This window comes from Tilletiopsis washingtonensis (genome assembly GCF_003144115.1).
Source record: "Tilletiopsis washingtonensis strain MCA 4186 unplaced genomic scaffold FA09scaffold_21, whole genome shotgun sequence".
NCBI lineage: Eukaryota > Fungi > Basidiomycota > Exobasidiomycetes > Entylomatales > Tilletiopsis > Tilletiopsis washingtonensis.
The window spans coordinates 474,702-497,279 of NW_020312018.1; the positions used below are offsets into that span (position 1 = coordinate 474,702).

Here is a 22,578-nt window from a genome sequence, read left to right on the forward strand (position 1 = left end):
GTGCGGCGCGGCACCCGGCGCTGCTGGGGTGACGCAGGCCTGCAGCCACGCGAGCGCCTGCCAAGCCTTTTGGCGCCTCCCGGGGCGCCCCTGCGCCGCGCCGCGCGCGCTACGCCCACACCCGGCCGGCGGCCGCTGGAGCATCGCGTGGCCCGCACCCGCCGCACGTGCGGGTGATGCTGCCTGCCTCAGAACCTTGGACGCCATCATGATGGACGCGGTGAAGTTGGCGCCAAAATCTCGACGAGATCTGCGGCTCACAGCACCGCCACCAAGGTACTCGTTTGTGGCTTGATTTGACTCACGACTCTGCATGCTGGCTTCGATGGATCAGTAGCCCCGCAGCCCCCTTAGCGTCTCAAGAGAGGCCCACCCTCAACAAAGGGGCGGCGGCCCGCTCGGGACGTCTTGGCGCTCAGAACAGAACGCGTTGGGCATACAATCGGGTCACGTAGAGGTCGCGCTGCTCAGCTCGATCCTGTCAGGGCCGATGAGAAGGCACAGGCGGCGGCAGCCTGGTGAGGCGATGTGAGGGGCAAGGCGCTGCACCTCGCGAGCGTGCGCCGGCTGCACGTCGGACGTGCCTGTCTGTGCTGCCCTGGCTGCACCGTCAGCTCTACAGGCTGCCTTTGCAGTAAGTGCCGCAGCGGCAGCGGCTCAGGGAAGGCATCTTGCGCATGTGTCTGACGCTGCCCAGCCGCAGGGAACGCGCGGACGAGACGCGACGGATAAACCGCCGACGGCGAGCCGCCGGAGCTCGGACCGAGGACCCGGCACGCAGGTCTCATGCAGCGTGCTCAGGCTCGGACAGCAGACGCTTGCGCGCGGATATGGATGGATTGGGGTACACGGGAACATGGCTAGAGTACAATGATGAGGAACGACGAGCGAGTCACAGGCAGGGACAGGCGATGCGGTGCAAGGGGCAACGAGGAAGTGACTGGTGCCGGGAAGAGCTGCGCTGGCTGGCGCTGCGGTGGCAGCCCTTCTGCACAAGAGAGGACGGCGGCATGCATCCTAGCGGAGCGGCAGCGCAAGGTCTCTACTCCAACTTGATGATGCGGCGCGCGCGCTCGCCCGTCGAGCCGGCACCGCCCTTGGTGCCCGCATATGCGCGGGCGAGTCCATTGTCGAGCACGACCGACGGCGCATTGCTGACGCTGTTGCGTCGCACCGCCGCCAGACGCCGGCGCGCTGCGGCGGGCTGAGCGGCAGTCTCGGCGTGGCTGCTGCTCTTGGAGCGCGAGAAGGCGCGCGACGTCGGCTTGGACTGCGCCTCGCCCTCGACGGCAGATGCCTTCCGCCCGCTCTTGAGGGACGGCGCGGCCTCGCTGTCGGTGGCGGCCTTGCCCGCGGCGCGCTTCTTGGCCGGGCCCGACGCACGAGGCTTCTTGGTGGGCGAGGGCGATGCAGACGGCGACTGAGTCGCGGTCGACGGGCTCTGCTCGAGCTTGGTGCGCCTGGCCTTGCTGTTGGGCAGTGCTGTGTCTTTGGCGACTGCCGCCTTGCCGCGCCGGGCGGCCGAAGAGGTGGCAGAGCTCGCACCGGGCGAGTTTGCGCGCCTGGCCGCGCTGCGGGCCTCGCGCTTCTCCCGGATGCGCTCCGACTCGAGATACGCCATCGAGCTCGCCCAGCTGTACTGCTCCAGGCTGGCGCCGGCGGTGCCAGGCGCCATGCTCCGCACGTGCGTCTCCGTCACCGGGTACGCGCTGGCCTCCCAGAGACCAAGTGCAGCACGCTGCACGTCGCCCTGCACCCACACGTCGAAGACGTCTTCCCACTCGCGCGACGGCCCCGGAAAGTCGTAGTTGAGGAGGATGCTGCGGATCGGCGCGTTAATGTCCTCATCCTCGTCGCTCTCGTCTGGCTCGTCGCCGGAACCCGACTCCGCCGAGTCGGCACCTGCACTGCGGGATCGCGTACTGCGACGGCCGGCGGCACCCCTGCGCGGACGAGGACTGATGCGGGAACCGTCGGCGTCCTCCTCGTCATCGCTTTCGTCGCTGTACACGCGATGGTCGCGGGCACGGCATGCCTTGGCGAACTCGCGGACGATGCGCTTGGTGCCGGGCACCTTGAGGCTCGTGCCCGCCACGATCAGCAGATCCGGCGGCAGCGGCTTGAGGCGAGGCACGCGAGCAGCGCGGACCTGCGCCGGCTTCGCCGCGAGCGACGACGAGGGCAGCAGCAGCTCAGCCTCGGCGGCTGCATCGTCGGGATCGTTGAACGCCGCGGCGAAGGCCTCGTCGCCGCCGATCTCGACGATGGGCTGCAGGCCGCCAGGCGTAAATGGCAGAGACTTGACAGGCTCGATGCTGCTGGCCACCTTGTCGGCCTCCTTCTTCGCCTTGCGCTCGCGGGCCTTGCGTTCGGCCGCAGTCTCGGGCACCGCCGGCTCGTTGGGGTCGCGCAGACCCAAGATGTCGCGCTGCAGACACTCGCCCACCTGCTCTGCGCCCTCGTTCTGCCCGCCGTACAGCACGACGCCGACCTTCATGATGCCGACGCCGCGGCTGCGCAGGCCGGCCACTGCGCGCACCTCCTCGTAGTCTGCACACTTGGAGCAGGGCACCGGCTCGCCGGCCGCGAGCATTGCCAGCGCCTGCACGCGATCGGCCTCGCGCTCGGGCGCGCCTGGCGACTGCCGCCGCGTGCTCGAGCCGGCGACGCTGTCGGGCGCAGATTCGAGCGTCGGCGGAGACAGGTAGAGTTTGTACGTGCAGACGCTGCAGGTGAGCGCCGAGAGGCTGCCGTGCAGCGGAATCGTGCGCGGAAACATGGGCGTCGTCGAGCTCGGCTCCGGCGTCAGGCTCTCGAAGCGCTCCTGATGGCTCTTCAGCAGGGCGCTGTCGCTGACGCTGCGGCCCCACTGCGCGCGGACGCCGACGGGCGCGCCCTTGCCGAGGTCCTGCTTGCCGCTCGTGGCGGCGGCGCGTGCCTTCTCGTCGCGCTTGCGCTTGCCAAGTGCTCGGGCCGTCGTCGTGCTGTCGCCCGTCTCGCCAAGGCCGAAAGAGAGGCCGGCGCGCTCCTCGAGGTTGTCGATATTCTGCGTGTAGACGCGCAGCAGGCGGCCCTCGTCGTCGAGGCGCTTCAGCAGACGGTGGAAGACCGTCGGCTGGGCGGCGTCGGCCAGGGTCTTGAGCTCAGAGATCATCGAGTAGAAGAGCGACGAGGTCGACTCAGACTGCTGGCGTGTCAGCGTACCGGAAGACGGGCGGGTACGGCACGACTCACGCCAAACAGACGGGCATCGAACAGGTCCTTGCCGGAGCTGAGGCCGGCGGTCGGGTGCTTCTCCTTGAGTTTGCGGAACAGGCCAGTTGCGCTGCGAAAGTCGGGGATGTTGGCCGGCTCAGAGACGCTGATGCCAGCGCCTGATGACACAGCGTCAGAACGGGCTCGGCGCACACGCATACAGCCGCCTTCCGGCACTCACCGCAGATCACCACGACACGGCGAGCGCTAGCAAGAGCCTCCCACACGCGAGCCACATCACGCTCGACATCCTTTGACGAGCGCCCGAAGGAAGGCACGCCAGCCTCGGCGCGGCTCGGCACCGGATAGTCGCTGACTTGCGCGGAGAGCGGCTCGGCGCCTTTGGCGGGCCGCGCCGAGCCCGAGGCGGCACGGGCATCGCTCTGCGCGGGCGGCGGCGGCGGCGTGGCCAGTGACGAGGCCGTGCTCGAGCGCGAGCGTGTGCTGCGGCGAGTCGACGGGGGCGGCGAGAGCGTGCTGGCACTGGCTGGCGCTGGCTCTGCCGGCTGCGGCAGGGCGCCCGAGGGCGGCAGGTGCACGACCAGCATCACGGGCCCCGACGCGGCGCAGTGCTCGGTCGGAAGAGCGGCAGGCGCCTGCAGTGGCAGAGAGGGGAGGGGAGAGCGAGGAGCGGCAGTGGGTGTGATGGCAGGACGAGAGAGGCGTGGCCAAATAAGGGCGGGGCGCCGTGCCGCATCATACTCCGCGCGCCACGGCAGAGCCGCGGCGCGGCGCCGTGCCGCCACAACGCGCGCAAGCACGCCGTGCCGGCATCTCAGGGTGCTTGTGCTTGTGCCGTCGCTGCGCCGTTTGCGCACCTGAGAGGCAAAGCAATGTCCCTCGCCCGCATCAGCGACATCTGCCGCCTGTGTGGGGCTCTGTGCTGGCCATGCCGTGCTGCGGCTGTGCGACGCCGGCCACTGCGGCGTCCTCGGCGAGCGGCGGGCGAAAGGTGCGCGTCGCGCGCGCGCGTCGCGACGCGGCGGCAAGCATCTCAGCCAGAGTCTTGCAGGCCAGACCGCGCTGACACTGGGCGTCGTCCATAGCAACATGGGCTCCTTCACAGAGGAGGTAGCGTGCTGGCTCGCCGTCGCGGACGCACTGGCTGAACGCAGCAGCAGAGGACTGCTGCAGGTCCTGGCAGGGGTCCAGCGACGTGCTGGGTGCTGGACGCGTCGCATCACGTGCGGCACCAGCCACGGGCTGCCGTGCGGTAGGCGGGCAGCAGGGCCGTGCACGCTGCGGGCCGCCGAGCTCTCGCGCCGGCTCCATTTCGCCTTCTCTCTCTCTCACCCTCACCCGCCAATCAGCCAAGAGCTCGACTGCAGCCACACGAGGCGCACGCTAGACCATACGTGGTCGTATCGGAGCTGTACAGTCCATATCGTGCCGCTCGGACAATCGCTCGTCGTCAGTCCGCGGGACATCAGCTGTCCGTAGCATTTGCTGCCGGCGCGCAGTGATCTCGAGAGCAGGCCGCCTCGCCTGCCCCGCATCCTCGCCGTTGTCGCTTGCGCTGTCGCAGATATCCTTCTACCGGCATCGATCATGGCCTACTACTTCGTCATCGTCTCGCCCCGAGACTCGCCGCTCTACGAGGCCCACCTCTCCTCCAAGCCTGCCTCATCCTCTGTGCTGTCTTCGACAACCTCGTTCTTCTCTGCGAGCGCAGCCGCTCCGTCGCCAAATCGGCCACAGGCCAGTGCTGCAGCTGCGTCAATGCCTCGCAACTCCGGCGAGGGCGGCATGTTCGGCTTCGCGGCATCGCTGCAGGCGCTTGCAGGGGGCCTGCGCGGCGCCGGCTCAGAGACTGGCGCTCAGGACGCCGCGACCACAAGTGCCAGCCAGGGCGCCAACTCGCTGGGCTTTGCTGGCTATAGCGCAGCAGAGACGCTGCAGATGATCGCGCACTCGAGCCTCGACGCGGTGGAGGACCGCCAGTGGACGAGCAATACGCTGTGAGTGCCTGGCAAGCGGACGGGAGGCGAGCGTGCGGCCTGCAGCCGCCACAGTCGGGCGCGAGGGAGCACAGAACGCTGATCCTTTCCCTGCTCTTCAGCTACCTCAAGGCTGTCGATCGCATCAACGAGTGGACCGTCTCGGCCTTTCTCGTGCCAGGCAGTGCGTCATCTGCTTGCTGCCGTGCCCTATCACCGCTCACCTCGAGCACTGCAGACATCAAGATGCTGATACTGCATGAGCACCGCCACGACGATGGCATCCGGAACTTCTTCCTCGACGTGTGGGAGCTGCTCGTGAAGGTGAGGAGCGCGGCTCGCGGCCTCGTGAGGCGCATGGCCTGACGTCTCCGCCCCTTGCCATAGACACTCCTCAACCCGCTGCACGATCCGCAGGCACCCATCCGCAGCGTGGCATTCGATGCACGGGTGCGGGCCAGCGCGAGGAAGCATCTCTGAGCACTGCCAGTGCTGGTGCTTCTTGACTGCGCCCACGTGCACGCAGCAGTGAGCTTGCTGTCCGGCGCGACAATCCGATACCCAGCGGCCGGCATGTCGCAACACGGTCTGCCAATGACCATGTCCGTGCACTACACCACACGATTCTGCGCACGCCACCTGCGGGAGCTACTTGCGCAGATGCTGTCGAGGGTATGATATTGCTAGTCCGTGTGCGCTCTATCCTGCTCGCTTCGACCTGCAGACTGCCAAGACTCGCTGGCACATGGCCTTCAGGCTGTAAGCGGCTCGGACTCGCTGGCCCGTGAGCGTGACGATGAGCGCGGCGTCACGTGGCTGGACGTGGCTCAGCGGAGGAGATGCTTGCAGCACCCTTGTGTGCGAGCCTGGGACGTCGTCTCACCAGGCTGTCTCAGCCGTGTAGCGGAGCGAGACCGGAGCTTGCGCCCTCGCAGGCGGCTGATCCCAACTTGCCGATCCGCTTGCGTGACGAGCGCCTACACGAGCCGTGCGTCGGCCATCACGCAGCAGACTTTGCCTTCATCGCATCGCGGTCAGAGTGGCCGAGAGAGAACGACGGCGCAATGATGTCGCGGATGCGTTGCTTCTGTGAGGCGGTGCAGGCTGTCAGCTGCCGGAGCCCGCACATTGAGCCAGGCGCGCCTACGTACCAGCACCTTGAGCTCAGGGAACTCGCCGTCGGCCTTGCGGTCGCTGACGCACGTCACGCCGCCGTCCCAGCTCAGCCAGACGCGGAAGCGGCCCGCCGTCTCGTCGGCCGTGAGGCGCACGAGCGTGACGGCGTGCAGCTCGGCGCCGCCGCTGGCCTTGGTGGGCGCGGCGTCGGTGCCGATGCGCGGCGTGAAGGTGAGCATCAGCTCTGTCTGCACCCACGCTGCACGGTGCAGCCAGCGACAGCGGTCGCAGAACTCGATGATGACGCTCGGCGACGGCCCGGCGGGCGTGAAGGGCGCGGTGAAGGGGTACGCTGGCAGGCCTGGCGGCGCTGCAGGTGCAGCAGACGACGCCGTGTCGAGCGGGCAAGTGGCGCAGTCCATGGCTGTGGCAGAATCGGGAGATGAGGGTCGTGAGGAAGGTGCCAGGCTGTTGGCCGCGCGCCGCTCGTCGGTCTGGCGCGGCTGAAGTCGAAGCGCGACTCGTGCGTCCTCACCTCCACTTCTCCCGCTGCCGCGCCCATGGCCACGCCCGGCCGCACCACGCCTCGCGCTCCGTGATGCCGTCTCCGCAGCCGCCCACCACGCTGCCGCGCCTTCTCGACCGGCTGGTGCCGCCCAGCGTGCTCGAGGCGCGGCTGGCGTGGGGCCCGCGAGCCTGTGCGGCGCTCGAGGAGACGCGGGCGCACCTCGAAGAACGGCACGAGCCGCTGACGCGCGACGAGCGTGCTGCCGTCGCCCTGGCAGCTGCGCGCTTCCTCGGACCACGCCCGCCCGGAGCAGAAGGGTGGGATGGGAGTGCCGCACGGACGAATGCCACAGGTGAGGCGCTGAGTCAACGTCTGAAGGCGCCGGCGCGAGAGACGCTGCCAGACTTAGAGGCAGCGCCCGGCAGCCAGATGGCGATTTGTCTAGATGCAGAGTTGTCACGTCGAGGCAGGTCTCGGCTGATGCATTCTCCGCAGAGATCTTGCTGCATGCCAGCATTGGCTGCGCGCCTGTCTCGAAGACCCTCGAAGATCAGGAGCCCGGGCATCCGTTCCGCCCTCCTCGACTGCCAGAGGAGCTGCTGCGGCCGCTGCTCCTGCTGCTGCCCGCGCTGCTGCCGGCCCCGAGCGGCATCTCGGCGAATGCGCGCTACAAGCGCCCCGCTCCCGGCTCCGAGCGCCACCTTCCTCGAGACAAGGAGCCGATCCACATTGATGGCGAAGCGCGCGCACCTTCGCTCGCCGCTGGTGCCGCCGTCTGGCTTGCTGTGCACGCGGCCGTGACGCTCTCCGCCGCCGCATGGGACCTGCACGTGCCGAGCCTGCTCCCAGCGCTCCTCGCAGTCGTCTCCGATCCGTCTCCCGCCACGCGGCTAGTCGGCCTGCACTGCTCTGCCGAGCTCCTTGTCGGGTCTCCGACGGCGCGCACATACCTCTTGCGCTCGAATCTGGCGGCGCTCTTCAACGATCACTGCCAGACCTCGCTGACCTACTCTTCGGACCCGCTTGGACCTGCGTTGCTGTGCGCCGCGACTCGACTGAGCCTGCATCTGCCGGACGCGACGTCCGAGGACTGCTGGCACCGATGCGCCGGCCTGGCCGATGCAATCCTTCGCGCCTGCGCGTACTACGGCGCGGTGCCGCCCATGGACGTGCCTCCGCAGGCGCCAGCAGGCTCTGAGCCGACGGACCTGCTCTGTGCTGCATTCGACAGCTTCGTCACGCTGGCGCCGGTGCTCGGAAGCACGGGTACGGCGCGCACACTGCCGATGGCGCTCGAGTTCTGCGCAGCGCACATCGCCCTTGCGGCAGACACGGCCCATAAGTCGCTGCAGCGGCGGCGGGCTCGCGCTGCCGTGTCCGCCTGCAGTGCGCTGCTCGACGCCAGCCGCAGTCCCACCGGTATGCCGCCGGGCATCGCGGCGTGGAGCGCACGCATCCTCGCGAGCGTGGCCAAGGCGAGCGTCGGCGCAGCTGCTGAGGATGCCGCATGCCTGCGCGGCGCGTGGCAGGAGTGGTATGCGGTGGCGCCACTCGAGACCCAAACGGTGAGCGAGCCGGCGAGCCGGCAGAAGTTCAGTGTTCACCGGCCCTCGCGCGCAGACGTTCGCACAGCTCGGAGACGTAGACCAGCAGCTGCGCGTGATGCTGATGGATTGAGATGCGCGCCAGTGCGTGGTATCAGCGCCAGAAGCCCAGCACGCTACCGCCGACGGGGGCGTCGTTGGCGCTGTGGCTCCGCTGCAACGAAGACGCGCGCGCGCGCTCAGTTGAGGCTGTGCCGGCGCCGAACAGACCACCCAGGACCTCGCCGGCGAGCGACACCGGTCGGAATGCCGTGCTCAAGACGCCTGGCTGCAGGACTGCACGATCTGGCACGACGAGCGGCAGAGGGCGCACCGGCGGATCTCGCAGCGCCGCCGCCGAGACTGCGGGCAGGATCGGCCCGCGAGTGGACATGGACGCCAGCGCGCCAGGCTCGTAGCATGCGCGTGCCGCTTGCAGGCGGGCCAGGACCTGCGCGAGGCGTCAGAAGGGAAGAGCGGCGCGCAGCCGGGCAGGGACGCACCTCGCTGTACAGCGCGATCTCATCGTCAAGCATGCTGCGCCCAATGGAGATCCAGTCTTCCACCCGCTCGTTGTGCGCCCGGTCCATCTCGCTCATCGTGCTGCGCGAGAAAGTCAGCATGGCGTCGAGTGTGCAGCAACGGCGCTGCTCACACGTTGAGAACCGTTTCGCAGCGCGCCGCGAGCGCCTCTGCCTCTGCGCCGGGCGCCCGGCTGTCGGGCAGAGCTGCATCCTCGCCAGTTGCCTGGCGGTGGCGCGACAGCACCTGCCGGTGCACGTCCATGAGGCCCTGCGTCGCGGACGTGTCAGCTGCGCAGTCCTCGGCGATTTGTACCGCTACGCACCGCATTCTGGGCCTGCGGCTTGCTGATATCACGCAGCCGCTCGTGCTGCACCAGCAGCGTGTGGTGCGCGTGGTCGGTGTAGGCCTCCGCCACGTGCTCGAAGGCATGCGCCGTGCTCTGGAGAGCACGCGTGGCGGCGAGGCATTCTGCGCAGAAGACATGCGTCAACCGTGCACTGGAGATCGCTCGACGAAGCGACACTCACCCGCGCAGTCCGGCCTCCAGCACCACGCGCCGTCCTCGTTGGTCGCACCGCTCTGTCCACGCTCTCCAAGCCCGCCCATCGCCGGCCCGAAGTACGCCTCGTCTTCCGCAGACGCTGACGCATCAGCGCCGCTCGCGTGCGAGCCGCCGAAGCCGGTTGTGAGACGCAAGAGACCGTGCCCGACGGCGCGATACGCGCCAGACGTCTTTGCCAGGGCCTCCCGGCCGGCCGCAAAGGACTCGAGCAGGCCGTGCCGGTGCCCGCCCATGCTGCGCTCGTACGCGCCGTTGAACTCGTCGAGACGCTGCGCCGCCTCATCCGCCTCCGAGGCGTCAAAGGCCCACTGGTCGTGGCACGTTGCCGCGAAGAAGGAGTAGCCGCCGGCCTTGCCAGCCTGCGCAAGGAGGCCGGGCGCGCGCGCATTCCACGTGTGCTCGTCCGCGCAGCCGAGGAAGAACACGAGGCCCGGCTCGGTGCGCAAGACGGGATGGCGCGCCACGCGCGTGAGCCACGCACCAAGCTCGCGCCGGCGCGTCTCGACAAAGTCGGGCTCGAGGCGCGTGCGGCCAGCGAGCACCTTGGCCGGCGGCGGCGGCAGCGACAGCGAGAGGAGAGGCAGCGCGCGTGCAATGTACATGCTCAGCCAGTGGAAGTGCGAGAAGCGGCGCCACACGCTCAGCGTCTCGTCCGGGTTGACCGGCGCAGCGGCTGGGTCGTATGGCCGCCATGTCGTCGAGTCGGCATCTGTGTCTGCGTTGCCGAAGAGCGAGGTGACGGCGTAGACGGTGTACTCGGCACCGTTCGCGTCCCAGCGCGGCTCGGGGCTGTGCACGACGACGTGGTACGGCGGCGCGCGGGGCTCCCACTGCGGCCCGTGCAAGCTGTCGCTGATACGCGGCAGATCTGCGTCGACATGGCGGGCCCCACGTCGCGAGCCGGATGCTTCGGCGGAGCTCTTGTCGAGCTGGCCAGGGGCAGCAGACCGTACGGCAGACGCCCGAGCGTGGCCCGGTGGTGCTGGGGCGGACCGCGAGAGGATGAATGCCTCGGCCCCAGAGACGACAAAGGGCGAGAAACGATTGAAGCTGCGCCCGCCGAGCAGGCCGGCGCCGCGCCACGATGCACTGAGGAAGCTCGAGCCGGTCGCAGGCGCTGCGACGGGCGGTGCCGTGCTCCCACTGGCGCCATCAGGCGAGCCGTCCTGGGCGCCGTCCACCACGAGCGTCGGCGTCGGAGGACTGGACAGCAGAGGCGACGACGACACGGGCACACGGTGGTCGATGAGGTCCGAGCCCAGTCCGTCGGACGCCGGTGCGGACGCTGCGTGCCGTGACAGAAGCGAAGCGCGCGTGTCCGCGGCGTCGTAGCTGCCGTGCAGGGCCTCGAGCGTCTTGATCGCCGGCGCAGCGCCCTTGCGGTGGAACTCGCCGACGCCGCTTGCTGGCCGCTGCTTGGCGTCCTCGTCCGGCGGACGCATCGCCTTGGCGTACGCCGGGACGGCCGTCGAGTCACGAGCCGCGGGAGCGCGAAGCACTGAAAGCTGGTCATCTGCCTCAGCTGAGGGCGCGCCTTCCGACGAATCGCCCGGTGCGGCGGCGAAGTCCTGGATGAACTGTGGGCCAGGAGCGCGCTCAGCTTTGCCTGCCTCTGCACCGGCCCAGGGATGACTCACGCAATACCAACCCAGCGGGACCAGCCCTCGGCGCTCCACCAGGCCTCCGCCCTCGTGAGGCAGCATGACGCGCCCGAGGCTCCAGCCCCCGCGCAGCTCGGGCACGAGGATCTCAAAGCACTGGCCGGCCTTGAGCGACAGCTCGTTGAACGTCGCCTCGCCAGCGAAGTCGTAGAGCGCACGCGCCGACCGGCCGCCCGGTGCAGGAGCTCGGAGCTGTGAGGCTTTCGATGTATCCTCGACGCGGCGAGCCTCTGGCTGCGGCTCTGGCTGCGGCTCATCGCGATCGGCCGCGCCGAGGCTCTGCCGGCTCGGAGATGCGGCGGGAACTTGCACGTCGCTCACTGAGTAGCCCTCGCGCACGTCACTTCCGCCGACCAGCTGCTGGCTCGTGTCATCCGCGTTGTACTGCGCCACGAGTGCATCTGCGGGCGAGGCTGCATCGATGGCGAGGTCCGAGCGCACAGTCTCGTCTGGCATGCCGCCTCCGTAGGTGGATGTTGCTGCGCGATCCGGAGCTTCCTTGCCTGCAGGATCGGCGCTCCCCTCTCCGTCCACTTCGCGCAGCAGCGTGGCGATCATGTCGGCGTCCAGCTCTGCCAGCGCAGCCTCCACGTCGTCCTCAGCGCTGTGATCCGGCGCATGCGGCGTGGTCGCTGAAGTCGCCTGCTCGCCGTGGTCTTGCAGTCCTTGCGCCGGGCTAGGTTGTTCATCGCGCGCGACAGGGGCGGCGGGCGGCGGCGATGCCACGCGCGCCGGCGCCGGGCTCGGAAGCGGCTGCTGTAGAGAAGGCTGGCGAGAGGCACCGGCCTCGGCGTCGCGAGACGTTGCCTTGGCACGGCGCGTGTCCGGCAGGCTGGGCGGCGCGGCGGCCTGCGTTGCCGCTCCGCCGGCGCGAACCCACCTGGCGACGTCGACGCCCGCCGGACCCACGAGGATGGTCGCCTCACCTGCGGCCGCGCGGGCGGCGGCCTCTGCCCGGCGTCTGGCGCCCGCGAGCCGCAGCGTGCTCATGGCAGAGGCGTAGCGCGAGTGCCGCGCGATGGTGCCCGCGCTGTGCGAGCTGGCGTCGCTCCAGGTCTCCTCCTCGTCGGAGCTGTCGGCGCTCGTCCGGCGGGACGGCGTCCGGCGAGGCAAGAGCGACGCGGGAGTAGCTGCAGCTGGTGCCGCGCCCTTTGCTGCAGCGTTTGGGCGGCCGCGAGGCGTGGCTTGCGGCGTCTGCCTCGGCCAGATGTTCTTCAGCGGCGTGCGGCCGCCCGCCGGCGCTGGCAAGCGGACCGTGCCCTCCGCATCCTCGCTGTCGCACGTCTCGTCCACGGAGCGGTCGTGCACGCCGAGCCAGGCAAGCTCCGCCAGGCTCGCGTCGGACGGCGACGCGGGCATGTGGTGCGGTGCGAGGGCAGGCTCGGCGCCGCGAGCCGTGCGTCCTGCGCCGGCGGTCTGCTTGAGCGGGGTGCTTGGGCCCGCGGCGGCGGCAGCTGCGTGCGCGGGAGGCATGGCTGCGGCGCGCGTGTGGAGGCGTGAGTCGTGTGCGGAGGCGCGCGGAGGGGGATGATGTGGTAGAGAGAGAGCGAACGGAGCACCCCTCGCACACGACTCGAGGCGCCCAGGGGCCGTGCGCGAGGAGGGAATAGGGGTCGAGGCGCGCGCCGGCGGCTGCCCCTAGCGCGCCGCGGCGGCGTGTGGCGGTGCAGCGCGCGCTGCACGCGGGGCTCGGGACTCGGGCATGTCCAAGACCAACACTTGCGCGCGGCGCCGCTTGACGCCCGCGCTCTCTGCCTCCTGCGCCGTCTCCGCGTCCAAGTACGCGCGCCTCTGCCTCATCAGCAGCTCAGCCGTGTAGCCTGACAGTGCGTGAGGACGCTGCAAGCATCCGCTGTCCACCTGGACGGCTGAGACAGTCACATCAGGATGCGTTGAGGGGTGCTCTGCCCGGCACCTCCCCCGGGCAAGCAGTCTGCCGCCCGGGGGGTCCGGCTGCCTATGTCGCTGCGAGCGGAGCTGCAGCTATCAGACTGCTGCGAGCTGGTTGCCGGAAGCGCTCGAGCAAGATACAGATCGTCTCACCAGCTGGCGATCCCTAGCCCGCGCGTCGGCAAGGACGACAAGACAGCAGCTCCATCATCTTGGCCGCCCTAGGTCAGCGAGCCGCTGGCTAGGTTCCGGAGGCCGCAGCAACGACCTCTTCCGCCGCATTCGGAGGGGATAGAGTTGACGGCGCTGCACCCTCGGACCGCCCAGGGTAAGCACAGCCGTGGGTCTGCACCCGGCGACCGTTTACGCCGTGCAGACAGCGCTTCTAGCTCTGCGGGAGACACGCATGTGACATTGTCCTGCCGACGCGCTGCATGCGTGCGAAGTGATCGTCCCCGGAAGGTGCCGCATCTCCCAGCCTGCGCGGGCGCGCCTTCTCTCGCGAGCTGGTGGCTGTTCGAGGGCCCAAAACTGTCTTGCGGTGCGCGTGGCAAGAATGCAGCGCGCGTTCGCTCGCTCTGCGGCCCTTTGCGCGTCTCAATTGATGCGGCCGACGCGGGTCGCTCACGCGCGCACAGTTTTCGTGCGTTGATCAGCCCCGGCGCACGCGCCCGCGTAGCCGTCACTCGCCGCTGTCACCGCCCAACTGCTTGCGTCGAAGTCGAGGTAACATGCGTCTGTACCGCTTGCCGCTGTCTAGAAGACCTGACGACACTCGCGCGACCATACCACCGTTCAGCCGCGACGGGCCTTTGGAGCGTCTCTGCGTTGCTGCGATGGTGCAGCGGCGTGTCGTGCGCGAGCATCTCATGCGGCCGACGATGACCAGCACCCGTCAAGCACAGCCGAGCGCTGACAGCAAGAGAGGGCGTCACACAGACACGAGCGACAAGGAGACACAGCATGTCATTACGTCTGCGTGGCGTGGCCGACGACGGCGCTGCGGTGCGTGTCGACGGCGGAGGGTCATAGGAGGCGGCGTGTCGTGCTCAGCGGACCTTCTTCTCGTTGAAGAACACCTGTGCAGACGTGTGAGCGATGCCTGGGCCCGAGCGGTGTGTGCAGCCAGACTGGCGGCGCCAAGGGCTGACAGTGAAGGCGACACTGAGGACTGGCGCTGAGGGCCGACACCCGAGGGCTGACGCCAATGGCCGACAGCGCCTCGGCGGCGACGCAGAACGGCGATGGCGCGGCTCCGATGCGCGGCCCAGTCGCTTGCAGCTCCTGTACGGGGCGGCGGCCAGGCGGAGGACTCACTGTCAAAGACCGCAGCTGCCAGGCGCCGGTCAGGACCAGGACGACGCCCTGGACGATGCTCCACCACACTGCCCGGCTGTTCGTCTGCTCGGACAGATCGCGGAACGCCGCCTCGCGCTCGCGCTGGTACTGCTGCTCCTTGCGGATGTCGCGCAGCCGGTCGTTGAGCAGGCGCACGCGCCCGGCGAGGTCTGTGATGTGCGCGCGGTCCTTGGCGCTGTTGTCCGGGCGCGCCTCGCCGATGACGACGTCGAGGTGCATGCGCACCTGCGGCGCGTCGGCCGACGACGACGCGGACGAGAGGCAGATCTGGTGGTCGCCCGCCTCGTGCGACGTGAAGGCGAACTTGCCCTCAGCCGGGCCGCGCGTGGATGTCACGATGTGGTCCTCCTTGACTTCCTGTGGAGGGTGTGAGCAGTGTGGATGCGAGCGGTGCACAGGCCCAGCAGCCGTCGCTGTCGCAGCCGGTACCCATCGCAAGCTGCGGCAGGCTCGTCGCGTAGGCGGCAGCTCACCTTGACCATGATGTTGATGCCCATGTCCTCGCGGATCGTGAAGCGCTGGTTCTGCTTGTCCCACACCTCGGCCATGTAGTGGCCCACGACGACGGTGTCGTGCGGCAGCTCCTCGAGAAAGCACTTCTTGGCGTCAGCCTCGAGGTAGAAGTACAGCTGTGCGGCGGGTCAGTGCAGGCCTGGCGTGCTGCGGCGGCGGGCGTGCGCACCGACTGCACCGACGACGCGAAGAGCAGCAGCAGCAGCGCCGTATGCGCGAGCATGCTGCGGACCATGGCAGGCGCGCCTAGCAACGGAGCGCTGAGGGCGATGCGATGAGCGGTGTGCTGTGCCGAGGATGAAGAGCGGGCAGCGGCGGGAGCGGATGGCAGGCGTGGAGGACGCGGATGGCAGGCAAGAAAGAGGAAGAGGAGATGCCGCGGCTCGTGTCGCGTGGCGCGCGCGCCCGGCGGGCGAGATGGTCCAAGCGCGGGCGCGTCACGTGCGGCGCCACCCCTGGAGCAGGCGAGCCCTTGCCCGACGCCTCTCCTTTACACCTCCAGCATCGCAAGCGGAGCCTCAACAGCGGAGCAGTCACGTCCAGAATTATTGCTCGGCTGTGAAGCAAGTACTGGGGCAGTCAAGGCCGGGCGACGTCCCTTCGTCAGCTGCGGCAGGGCAAACAGGCAGGAAGAAGAGACGCAATGTGTGGCATCACGCTGGTGGCTTGGGAGCTGTCCGCAGCAGCCGTCGATGCTCCTGCCTGGCTCGCACCATTGCAGTATGCCTGTACCAAGCGAGGTGGGTCGCGCAGAGTTGAGCTAGTCTTCTGCTGCTGACGAACGTCCAGGCCCCGATCAAGCCGAGTCGCTGTCTCTGCTGCTGCACAGCGGCGCAGATGCAGCGCCGGCCGTCAAAGTCGACCTCTTCTCCGCTGTGCTGGGGACGCGTGCGCCGCTCACCCGGCAGCCGTTCTCCAGCGACAGCTTTGCGCTGGCGTGGAACGGCCAGGTCTGGCAGGGAATGGAGTACCTCTGCGCCGCAGGACAGGTGGCCGAGACGAACGACGGCGCCGCGCTCTTTGCTGCAATCGAGAGACGCGCAAGGGGCGGCGACGTTGCGCAGATTCTCGGCGAGATCTTCGGCAACATCGAGGGCCCGTATGCCTTTGCACTGGTCGATGTGAGTGCAGACCGGGCGTGCCTGCTCTCTACTGAGACGTGTCCGACAGAAACGCCACAACGCCGTGTACTATGCCCGCGACCCGCTCGGCCGGCGATCGCTGCTGCGGGCGCACGATGCGGGGCGTCTCGTCCTTGCGAGTGTGGGGTGTGCTGAAGCGCAAAGCGCAGGCCTCGTGCTGGACGAGGTGCCGTGCCATGCAATCTGGCGGCAGGACCTCCGGGTGAGTGTCAAGCCGGCCCAGGCGTCCGCCTTGCTGACGTCTAGCGCAGCGCCTTTGCGAAGAGCCAATCGCGGTCTCGCGGACCTCTGCAGTGCGTGCTCCCATGCGCTGTGTGGCGTACGAGCTGACGCGTTGCACAGCTCACGGTCCGATTGAGCGTGTGCGCAGCGACGGCTGATGAGCCCGACGCGGCGCTTGACGATGAGGACGACGCAGAGGAGAGGCTGTTGCAGGAGCTGCAGGACGCAGTCGCCAGACGCAGCACCGGCATCGCAGGGGGCGTGCCGGGCAGGTGAGCATCCGCGGCAGAGCGATCCGACGGGGGCTGACAGCGGCAAGCAGCGCAGTGCTCGCCGTGCTGTACTCAGGCGGCCTCGATTCGGCCACGCTGGCGCTCCTCGCGCACCGCGCCATGCCGCCCGGGCCGATTGACCTGCTCACCGTCGCATTTGCCAATCCGCGCGTCCTGGCCGCCGCTGCGAAAGCACCTGGACATGCGAGCCCATACGACACGCCCGACCGCCTCACTGCGCGGCTGGGCCTGCGCGAGCTGCAGGCCCTCGCGCCCGCGCGGGAGTGGCGGCTGGTCGAGATCGACGTCGCGGCTGAGGAGTACGAGGCCGCGCTGCCCTTCGTGCGCGGGTGCATGGAGCCGTGCGACAGTGTGGTGAGTAGCCTGTGAGCCGGCCACGCATCGTCTGACGCCTGTGCCTCAGATGGATCTGGTAAGCTGCCTGCTTAGGGCCCTCCAAGCCGTGCTGACACGCTGCAGAGCATCGCCGCGGCGCTGTACTTTGCCGCTCGCGGGTGGGGCCGCCTCGCCGACGGGCCGGACGGGCCGCGCAGCTACGCCAGCCAGGCGCGCGTGCTGCTCTCGGGCCTGGGCGCCGACGAGCTGCTGGGCGGCTACAGCCGGCACCGCCGGGCGTGGGAGCGCGGCGGCGCGGCGGCGCTCACCGAGGAGGTGAGCATGCGAGGTGACTGGCGGCGACTTGCAGCTGACACCACCCGCAGCTGCAGCTGGACATCGACCGGCTGCCGTCGCGCAACCTGGGCCGCGACGACCGCGTCATGTCGTGCCACGGGCGCGAGGTGCGGCATCCCTTTCTCGACCGCCGCGTGATGGCGTACTTGTGTGGCCTGCCGCTGCACCGCAAGATGGACCTCGCGCAGCGGCCCGGCGCGGGCGACAAGCGCATCCTGCGCCAGGTCGCGCGCCGCCTCGGCATGGCGCAGACGGCGGGCAATGTGAAGCGCGCGATCCAGGTGAGCAGTCCTTGTGTGCGGTCCGTGTGCGGAGCTCACCCATCCCGCAGTTTGGGGCGCGCTCGGCGAAGATGGGCGCCGGCGACGGGCGCATCAAGGGGCACGAGCGGTTGGACTGAGCCAGTCCGGCCCACCACCACTGCTCCACCACTGTCACCACCTGCACCACCGCTGCACCGCTACCACTGCGCCGCCACCAAGCCGTGTCTTCATCTGGGCAGCATCGTCATTGCTAATGCCGCTACCGTCTCCCGCTTGCGGCCTCTGCAGGGTGTGCGTCAGTGTCCTGCGTCCAGGCGCGTGGTCGAGGAGCGCGTGGGGCCTGATGAGCGTGCGCGAGTGCAAAGCCAGCGCCGCACGTCCTGCCCCTCCATCACCGCATCTCGCTGGATCGACTCACCTCGCCGTGTTGCGTCCTCCAGCAGCTGCGTGTCCACGGCGGCAGCCGGCACGTGCACGTACCGCACGACGGAGCCACGGATGAAGGCGCTGCGCACGGCCATCTGCGAGCAGCGTCAGCACGACGGAGGAGCTGAAAGAGAGGAGTGCGCTGCAGACGACGGCGCCTCTCTCGCCGCATGAGCAGCGTCCGAGCGATGCTGTAGCAGAAGTGAGAATCCTTCTGCACCTCGAGAACGACAGTAGCTCGCGCCGAACAGTAGCTCTGTCCTAGCGGCGCTCCCAGCGGCAGCCTCTGAGCGAGCCCGCGTTGCGCTTGATCCCTCCTCGCTGGCGTTGCGCTCGGTCCCTCCTCGCTCGCGTCCGTGACCACCTTCCACACGCAACTCACCAGGTGCGGCCAGCGCGCCTCGTCGCCCTCGCGGATGCGGATGTTGTCGAGGCGGAAGTTGAGGAACTGGTCGACGCTCTTGAGCTCGCCCGTGAGCGCGACGTCGTTCTTGAGCTCGACGGTGACCGTCTGCCCGGTGAGCGTCTTGAACGCGCTGAAGATGAGCTGCGGGAGTGGGGTTAGCTGGGGCAGAGCGCATGCAGGGCGGCACTCTGCGCGCCGCTCACCATGTTGGGTGGAGGCTAGCGGGCAGCCGGGTTGATGAGGAGGGGAACGAGGGTGCGTGCCGTCTGGCGCACGGATGAGGCGCGCGTCGCAGGCCAGCTCCCGCACGAGACGCCGCCGCCGCGAGGCGCGCGCGCTCAAGCTGCGTTAATTTGGCCTTCGCGAGCATGATGCGCTGTGCCGCCGCTGACGCTCATCTTCTCTCCATCACCCCTCTGCCGGCGATGGCTGCCCTGCAGTCGTGAGCCGTCCGCCGCAGAGCGCATTCGAGTAGCCGCCGCGGTCGTCTCTCCTCATCTCCTCTCCGCCACGACCTCGCCATGCTCCAGCCCGCTGCGTCGCCGCCGCCGCGCCTGCGGGTGCGCCCCCACGCGCCGCTGCCCTCGCGGCCGCTGCTGATCCCGCTCGTCGGCGAGGCGGCCGCGAGTCTTGCCGCCCTGCGTGCGAGCATCCATGCAGCGCTGTTCGGCGACGGCCTGCCGGCGACGTCGCAGGTGTTGCACGTCGCCGACACGCAGCTCGTGCTGCGCCTCGACGACTTTGAGATCTGTGGGCGCCCGGCGGAAGTGCTGCGCGACGGCGACCTCATCGAGTGAGTCGCGAAGTGGAGGCGAAGCACGGAGAAGCGTGGCGGTGCGCACGTGGTGTGGCGAAGTGCGACGTGCGGGCTGTGACGAGGAGTAGCGAAGCGTCGCAGGCTGTACTGTTGCTGCCTCATCGCTGACACGCAGTCCGCAGTGTACACGCGCTGCTGCAGCTACAGGCGCCGGCGGCCCGGCCCGTCCCGGCCGCCCTGAGCGCCCTCGGCGTCAAGTCGGAGGCGGCGTCGCGCTCGGGCGGCAGCCGCGCGGCCACTCCGGGCAAGCGTGTGCGTGACGTCGACGACGAGGGCGAGCCAGGCCAGGGCGAGCGGGGCCAGGGCTCCGGGCGGACACGCCGGCGGAACGCACAGCGCCGGCTCAAGCGCAGAGATGGCCTGAACGAAGACAGCGTGCAGGGCGGCGTGTCGGGCGACGTGCTAGGCTCCTCGAGCGGCGGCGACGACGACTGGGAGGACGCCGAGGCTGCTGCGTGGGACGACGACGAGGACGGCATGGAATGGACTGGCGACGACGGGCTGGCGGGCGGGGACGGCGATGAGCTGGACGGCGAGGTGGGCGATGAGCATGGGCTGGACGGCGATGGTGGTGCCGTCTCGGACGAGGATGACGCCGGCGCGCTGGGTCAGCTCTCCGCGCCCAACGCAGAAGAAGAGCTCCTCTTCGAGGCGCAAAAGATCGCCGACAAGATGCGGCGCCGCTTTGGCGCAGGCGCCGACGCCGAGAGCTCCGACGAGGCCAGTGAGGCTAGTGAAGCGCCCATCGATGACCTGCCGCGGATGGACCACCAGCTCCCGAAGCCTGCCGCGGCTGCACCCGCCGCCATGCCGCTGCCGCCCGTGGGCCTCCTCGCGCCGCCTCTCAAGTACGGCTTCCAGCCTGCGAGCGGCCTGCTTGCGCGCGGCGGGCCCGAGGCGGCCATGCGCGCCTTTGAGGAGCGCAAGCGTGCCATGCATGGGCAAGCGCCGACATCGGCACACGGGGGGAAAACCTCGGCAAGTGCGACAAACGAGCAGCCAGCTCGCAACGGCCGCGCGGCTTCGTCTGCATCGAGCTCTTCGTCGTCGTCGTCGTCCAGCGCCTCGTCGTCCACCTCGTCTTCGAGCTCCTCTTCCAGCTCGCCCTCTTCCTCGAAGCTGCCTGAGCGCGACGCGGGCCACGTCGCCGCTGCGCCTCGGGCACCAGACGGAGCCAAGCCGAACGTGCTCCCCGGCGCGGGCTCGGCGCGGACTCGCCGCAAGAATGCCTCGCGCCGCACCAAGGAGCGGGCGCGCGAGGACGCGCGGCGGGCGGCCGAGTTTGAGGAGATCCGCCGTCGGATCTCGACTGGCACCAATGGCATCGTGGACGAGACAAATGGCCAGGACGCAAGCGACTCGTCGACGTCCGACGACTCGAGCGACAGCAGCGACAGCAGCGACAGCAGCAGCAGCGACGACACAAGCAGCGACGACGGCGATGACGACGCACCTGCGCCAGGTGCGGCCGTGCCGGGCGACGCAGCCTGGAGCATCTCGCATGCGCCAGGCCGCGCCGCGCTCGTCCAGCAGCGCACTGTCGCCGAGACGCCGCCGCATGCGCTTCCGCCCGGCGGCGGGCTGCTCGGCCTGCCGCAGCCAGAGCAAGTCTCCGCTCCGGAGAAGCCATCGGCGCTCGAGGAGAGGCCATCGGCACTTGAGGAGAGGCCATCAGCGCTCGAGGAGAGGCCATCAGCGCTCGAGGACATTGCGCTGCGGCTGCTGGACCGGCCGCGCAAGCGTGCGGGCGTCCGGCCGAGCAAGAGCGAGCTCGCGTCGCCTGCTGCGGCCCGCGCTGTGGCCCCGAGCCCTCTCACCAAGTCTGCGCCGTCTGCCGTCGCTCCTGCAGCTGTCGCGACATCTTCTGCGGCTCAGAGCCCCGCGCGCCGTGCCCCGCCGCCGCCGTCGACGCTCGCCAAGGTGCCGCCGCAGGTGCGTGTGCGTGCGCTCGACTGCACCACGTGGTACGACGCCGCCTGGAGCGAGGGCTGGCCGCAGCAGTGGTACGATGGCAACGCGGACGATGCGGCGCAGCAGTCGTGGTCCGCACTGCAGGCGCAAGCGCGCGGCACTGCGCAGCCCGAGAAGAGTGTCATCGTCGCGGCAACGCCCGAGGACCTCGCCGCCGAGGAGCTGCGCGCGCAGCTCGGCCTGCCGCGCTCGTTTGGCAACGCCGAGACGTACGTGCTCAGCGCGGCGCCCGAGTCGGAGCCGGAGGAGGGCCAGGCCAGCTCGAGGCACGCCGGCAGCCCGCAGCGCGGCAACTCGCAGCAGGCCAGCTCGCAGCCGGGCAGCTCGCAGCAGGGCAGCCCGCTGTGGACCCAGCCGCTCTCGCGCTTGCCTGCCTGGCCGTTTAAGCCCGCAGCAGCAGCACCTGCGCCTGGCGCATCGAAGGCGACCACGTCGGCTGCATCGCAGGCGACCTCTCAGCCCAACACACCGGCGGCGCCTGCATCCAAGGCGACTACGTCGGCCGCAGCTCAGCCTCCCGCGGCAGTCCAGGCGCGCAAGTCTACGTCGCCGTGCCTCGCCAGATTCGCGCCTGTGCGGACGAAGACCGCCGCGCCCGCGCCGCAGACCGACGCCGCCGCGCACCAGAGCGCCCCTGCCGACAGCGCCGGGCTCGACTACAGCTCGCCGTCGCCGCCGCCCTCGCGCCCGCAGCCGTCGCTCCCAGCGAAGCCGTCCGCGGCGCTCCCCGCGAAGCCCGCGCCGCTGGTCGTGGCCGACGCCCTCGTGCAGGCCCGTCTTGCTGCGCTTGCGTCGCGGCGGGCGCGCAGCTAGTCCGTGTCCCTCGCAATGGATGTATGCTAGAGCAAGCGTAAATTGCGGAGAGGCGGAGACATCGGGAAGTGCGGAGTGGTGGAGCAAGCGTGAAGTGCGGAGTGGTGCGCAAGGCGGAGAGGCTGCACCCGGCCTGGAGCGATGCGTGATTGGGGAGCAGCGGCGCAGAGAGGACGCGAGAGAGCCGCCGGTGAGCGAGAGCAGCCCGGCGTCCAGACAAAGCACCAGGCACAGGTGTGGTACACAGCCGCCAGGAGAGCCTGTCTGCAGCGCCGCGACGCTTCATCACTGAGACTGACATAGCTGTAGCTGCTGAGGAGTTGTATCTTCTGAGCTTAGTAAGTGGTGCGTCAAAAGTGACATGCGCGGCAGCAGGTACAAATAACCTTGTATTTGCAGCATACAGCAAGGCAATGCCGGCCAGGGGGCAAAATATCAGTAGGCTGACTGATGGGGAGGTGCATTGGGCCTGCCTGGACCTGCCAGAGAGGCAGCCTGGCATTGCAGTCAGCCAATGCTGCTTGAGGTCACCTGGAAGAGCGTGGGAGCAGGGTTAGGGTTAGGGTTAGGGTTAGGGTTAGGGTTAGGGTTAGGGTTAGGGTTAGGGTTAGGGTTAGGGTTAGGGTTAGGGTTAGGGTTAGGGT

At 69.2% G+C, this 22,578-nt stretch overlaps 9 protein-coding genes across 9 annotated transcripts; 4 read left to right on the forward strand and 5 right to left on the reverse strand.

The window, feature by feature from the left end:
* Positions 1-822: 822 nt before the first annotated feature.
* FA09DRAFT_362767 (DHS-like NAD/FAD-binding domain-containing protein) lies at positions 823-3,906 on the reverse strand. Its single transcript, XM_025745509.1, has 3 exons — positions 3,437-3,906; positions 3,235-3,374; positions 823-3,184 (listed from the first exon to the last, which is right to left on the reverse strand). Exons 1-3 carry the CDS (start codon positions 3,801-3,803, stop codon positions 1,043-1,045), a joined length of 2,649 nt encoding a protein of 882 aa, XP_025596006.1. The 5' UTR covers positions 3,804-3,906; the 3' UTR covers positions 823-1,042.
* A 641-nt stretch (positions 3,907-4,547) lies between these two features.
* Positions 4,548-5,909, forward strand: FA09DRAFT_332039 (Sedlin). Its single transcript, XM_025743289.1, has 4 exons — positions 4,548-5,213; positions 5,315-5,376; positions 5,431-5,516; positions 5,580-5,909. Exons 1-4 carry the CDS (start codon positions 4,804-4,806, stop codon positions 5,670-5,672), a joined length of 651 nt encoding a protein of 216 aa, XP_025596007.1. The 5' UTR covers positions 4,548-4,803; the 3' UTR covers positions 5,673-5,909.
* Positions 5,850-7,143, reverse strand: FA09DRAFT_332040 (hypothetical protein). The gene is made up of 2 exons (XM_025743290.1): positions 6,344-7,143; positions 5,850-6,279 (listed from the first exon to the last, which is right to left on the reverse strand). Exons 1-2 carry the CDS (start codon positions 6,728-6,730, stop codon positions 6,193-6,195), a joined length of 474 nt encoding a protein of 157 aa, XP_025596008.1. The 5' UTR covers positions 6,731-7,143; the 3' UTR covers positions 5,850-6,192.
* FA09DRAFT_138561 (hypothetical protein) lies at positions 6,332-8,546 on the forward strand. The gene is made up of 3 exons (XM_025739117.1): positions 6,332-7,268; positions 7,346-8,381; positions 8,437-8,546. Exons 1-3 carry the CDS (start codon positions 6,751-6,753, stop codon positions 8,491-8,493), a joined length of 1,611 nt encoding a protein of 536 aa, XP_025596009.1. The 5' UTR covers positions 6,332-6,750; the 3' UTR covers positions 8,494-8,546.
* Positions 8,515-12,620, reverse strand: FA09DRAFT_341042 (hypothetical protein; the record flags this gene model as incomplete). Its single annotated transcript, XM_025744390.1, has 6 exons — positions 8,515-8,850; positions 8,903-9,002; positions 9,055-9,191; positions 9,247-9,392; positions 9,452-11,063; positions 11,124-12,620. The coding sequence occupies 6 exons, from the start codon at positions 12,618-12,620 to the stop codon at positions 8,515-8,517; spliced, it is 3,828 nt and encodes a 1,275-aa protein (XP_025596010.1).
* A 1,440-nt stretch (positions 12,621-14,060) lies between these two features.
* On the reverse strand, positions 14,061-15,267 carry FA09DRAFT_322405 (hypothetical protein; the record flags this gene model as incomplete). Its single annotated transcript, XM_025741051.1, has 3 exons — positions 15,079-15,267; positions 14,870-15,025; positions 14,061-14,753 (listed from the first exon to the last, which is right to left on the reverse strand). Exons 1-3 carry the CDS (start codon positions 15,142-15,144, stop codon positions 14,064-14,066), a joined length of 912 nt encoding a protein of 303 aa, XP_025596011.1. The 5' UTR covers positions 15,145-15,267.
* A 141-nt stretch (positions 15,268-15,408) lies between these two features.
* Positions 15,409-17,765, forward strand: FA09DRAFT_138617 (hypothetical protein). Its single transcript, XM_025739118.1, has 10 exons — positions 15,409-15,649; positions 15,699-16,030; positions 16,080-16,253; positions 16,303-16,344; positions 16,394-16,545; positions 16,596-16,920; positions 16,970-16,978; positions 17,026-17,217; positions 17,268-17,519; positions 17,570-17,765. The coding sequence occupies exons 1-10, from the start codon at positions 15,553-15,555 to the stop codon at positions 17,636-17,638; spliced, it is 1,644 nt and encodes a 547-aa protein (XP_025596012.1). The 5' UTR covers positions 15,409-15,552; the 3' UTR covers positions 17,639-17,765.
* On the reverse strand, positions 17,315-18,731 carry FA09DRAFT_362774 (U6 snRNA-associated Sm-like protein LSm2; the record flags this gene model as incomplete). The annotated part of the gene is made up of 5 exons (XM_025745510.1): positions 17,315-17,519; positions 17,570-17,783; positions 17,920-18,022; positions 18,310-18,474; positions 18,726-18,731. 4 exons carry the CDS (start codon positions 18,729-18,731, stop codon positions 17,761-17,763), a joined length of 297 nt encoding a protein of 98 aa, XP_025596013.1. The 3' UTR covers positions 17,315-17,519; positions 17,570-17,760.
* Positions 18,732-21,966, forward strand: FA09DRAFT_362775 (hypothetical protein). The gene is made up of 2 exons (XM_025745511.1): positions 18,732-19,126; positions 19,273-21,966. Exons 1-2 carry the CDS (start codon positions 18,855-18,857, stop codon positions 21,932-21,934), a joined length of 2,934 nt encoding a protein of 977 aa, XP_025596014.1. The 5' UTR covers positions 18,732-18,854; the 3' UTR covers positions 21,935-21,966.
* Positions 21,967-22,578: the final 612 nt, after the last annotated feature.

Bases quoted from the DNA above. Each gene is read 5' to 3' on its own strand.
- FA09DRAFT_362767 (XM_025745509.1), bottom strand. From the start codon at position 3,803: ATGCTGGTCGTGCACCTGCCGCCCTCGGGCGCCCTGCCGCAGCCGGCA. The intron at 3,375-3,436 runs GTGAGTGCCGGA...CTGTGTCATCAG, and splicing joins CCGTGTCGTGGTGATCTGCG to GCGCTGGCATCAGCGTCTCT. The intron at 3,185-3,234 runs GTGAGTCGTGCC...ACACGCCAGCAG, and splicing joins TCGATGCCCGTCTGTTTGGC to TCTGAGTCGACCTCGTCGCT.
- FA09DRAFT_332039 (XM_025743289.1), top strand. From the start codon at position 4,804: ATGGCCTACTACTTCGTCATCGTCTCGCCCCGAGACTCGCCGCTCTAC. The intron at 5,377-5,430 runs GTGCGTCATCTG...CGAGCACTGCAG, and splicing joins GGCCTTTCTCGTGCCAGGCA to ACATCAAGATGCTGATACTG. The intron at 5,517-5,579 runs GTGAGGAGCGCG...CCCTTGCCATAG, and splicing joins TGTGGGAGCTGCTCGTGAAG to ACACTCCTCAACCCGCTGCA.
- FA09DRAFT_332040 (XM_025743290.1), bottom strand. From the start codon at position 6,730: ATGGACTGCGCCACTTGCCCGCTCGACACGGCGTCGTCTGCTGCACCT. The intron at 6,280-6,343 runs GTACGTAGGCGC...ACCGCCTCACAG, and splicing joins TCCCTGAGCTCAAGGTGCTG to AAGCAACGCATCCGCGACAT.
- FA09DRAFT_138561 (XM_025739117.1), top strand. From the start codon at position 6,751: ATGAGGGTCGTGAGGAAGGTGCCAGGCTGTTGGCCGCGCGCCGCTCGT. The intron at 7,269-7,345 runs GTTGTCACGTCG...TGGCTGCGCGCC, and splicing joins GCGATTTGTCTAGATGCAGA to TGTCTCGAAGACCCTCGAAG. The intron at 8,382-8,436 runs GTGAGCGAGCCG...CCTCGCGCGCAG, and splicing joins CGCCACTCGAGACCCAAACG to ACGTTCGCACAGCTCGGAGA.
- FA09DRAFT_138617 (XM_025739118.1), top strand. From the start codon at position 15,553: ATGTGTGGCATCACGCTGGTGGCTTGGGAGCTGTCCGCAGCAGCCGTC. The intron at 16,254-16,302 runs GTGAGTGTCAAG...CGTCTAGCGCAG, and splicing joins TCTGGCGGCAGGACCTCCGG to CGCCTTTGCGAAGAGCCAAT. The intron at 17,520-17,569 runs GTGAGCAGTCCT...CCCATCCCGCAG, and splicing joins ATGTGAAGCGCGCGATCCAG to TTTGGGGCGCGCTCGGCGAA.
- FA09DRAFT_362775 (XM_025745511.1), top strand. From the start codon at position 18,855: ATGCTCCAGCCCGCTGCGTCGCCGCCGCCGCGCCTGCGGGTGCGCCCC. The intron at 19,127-19,272 runs GTGAGTCGCGAA...CGCAGTCCGCAG, and splicing joins CGCGACGGCGACCTCATCGA to TGTACACGCGCTGCTGCAGC.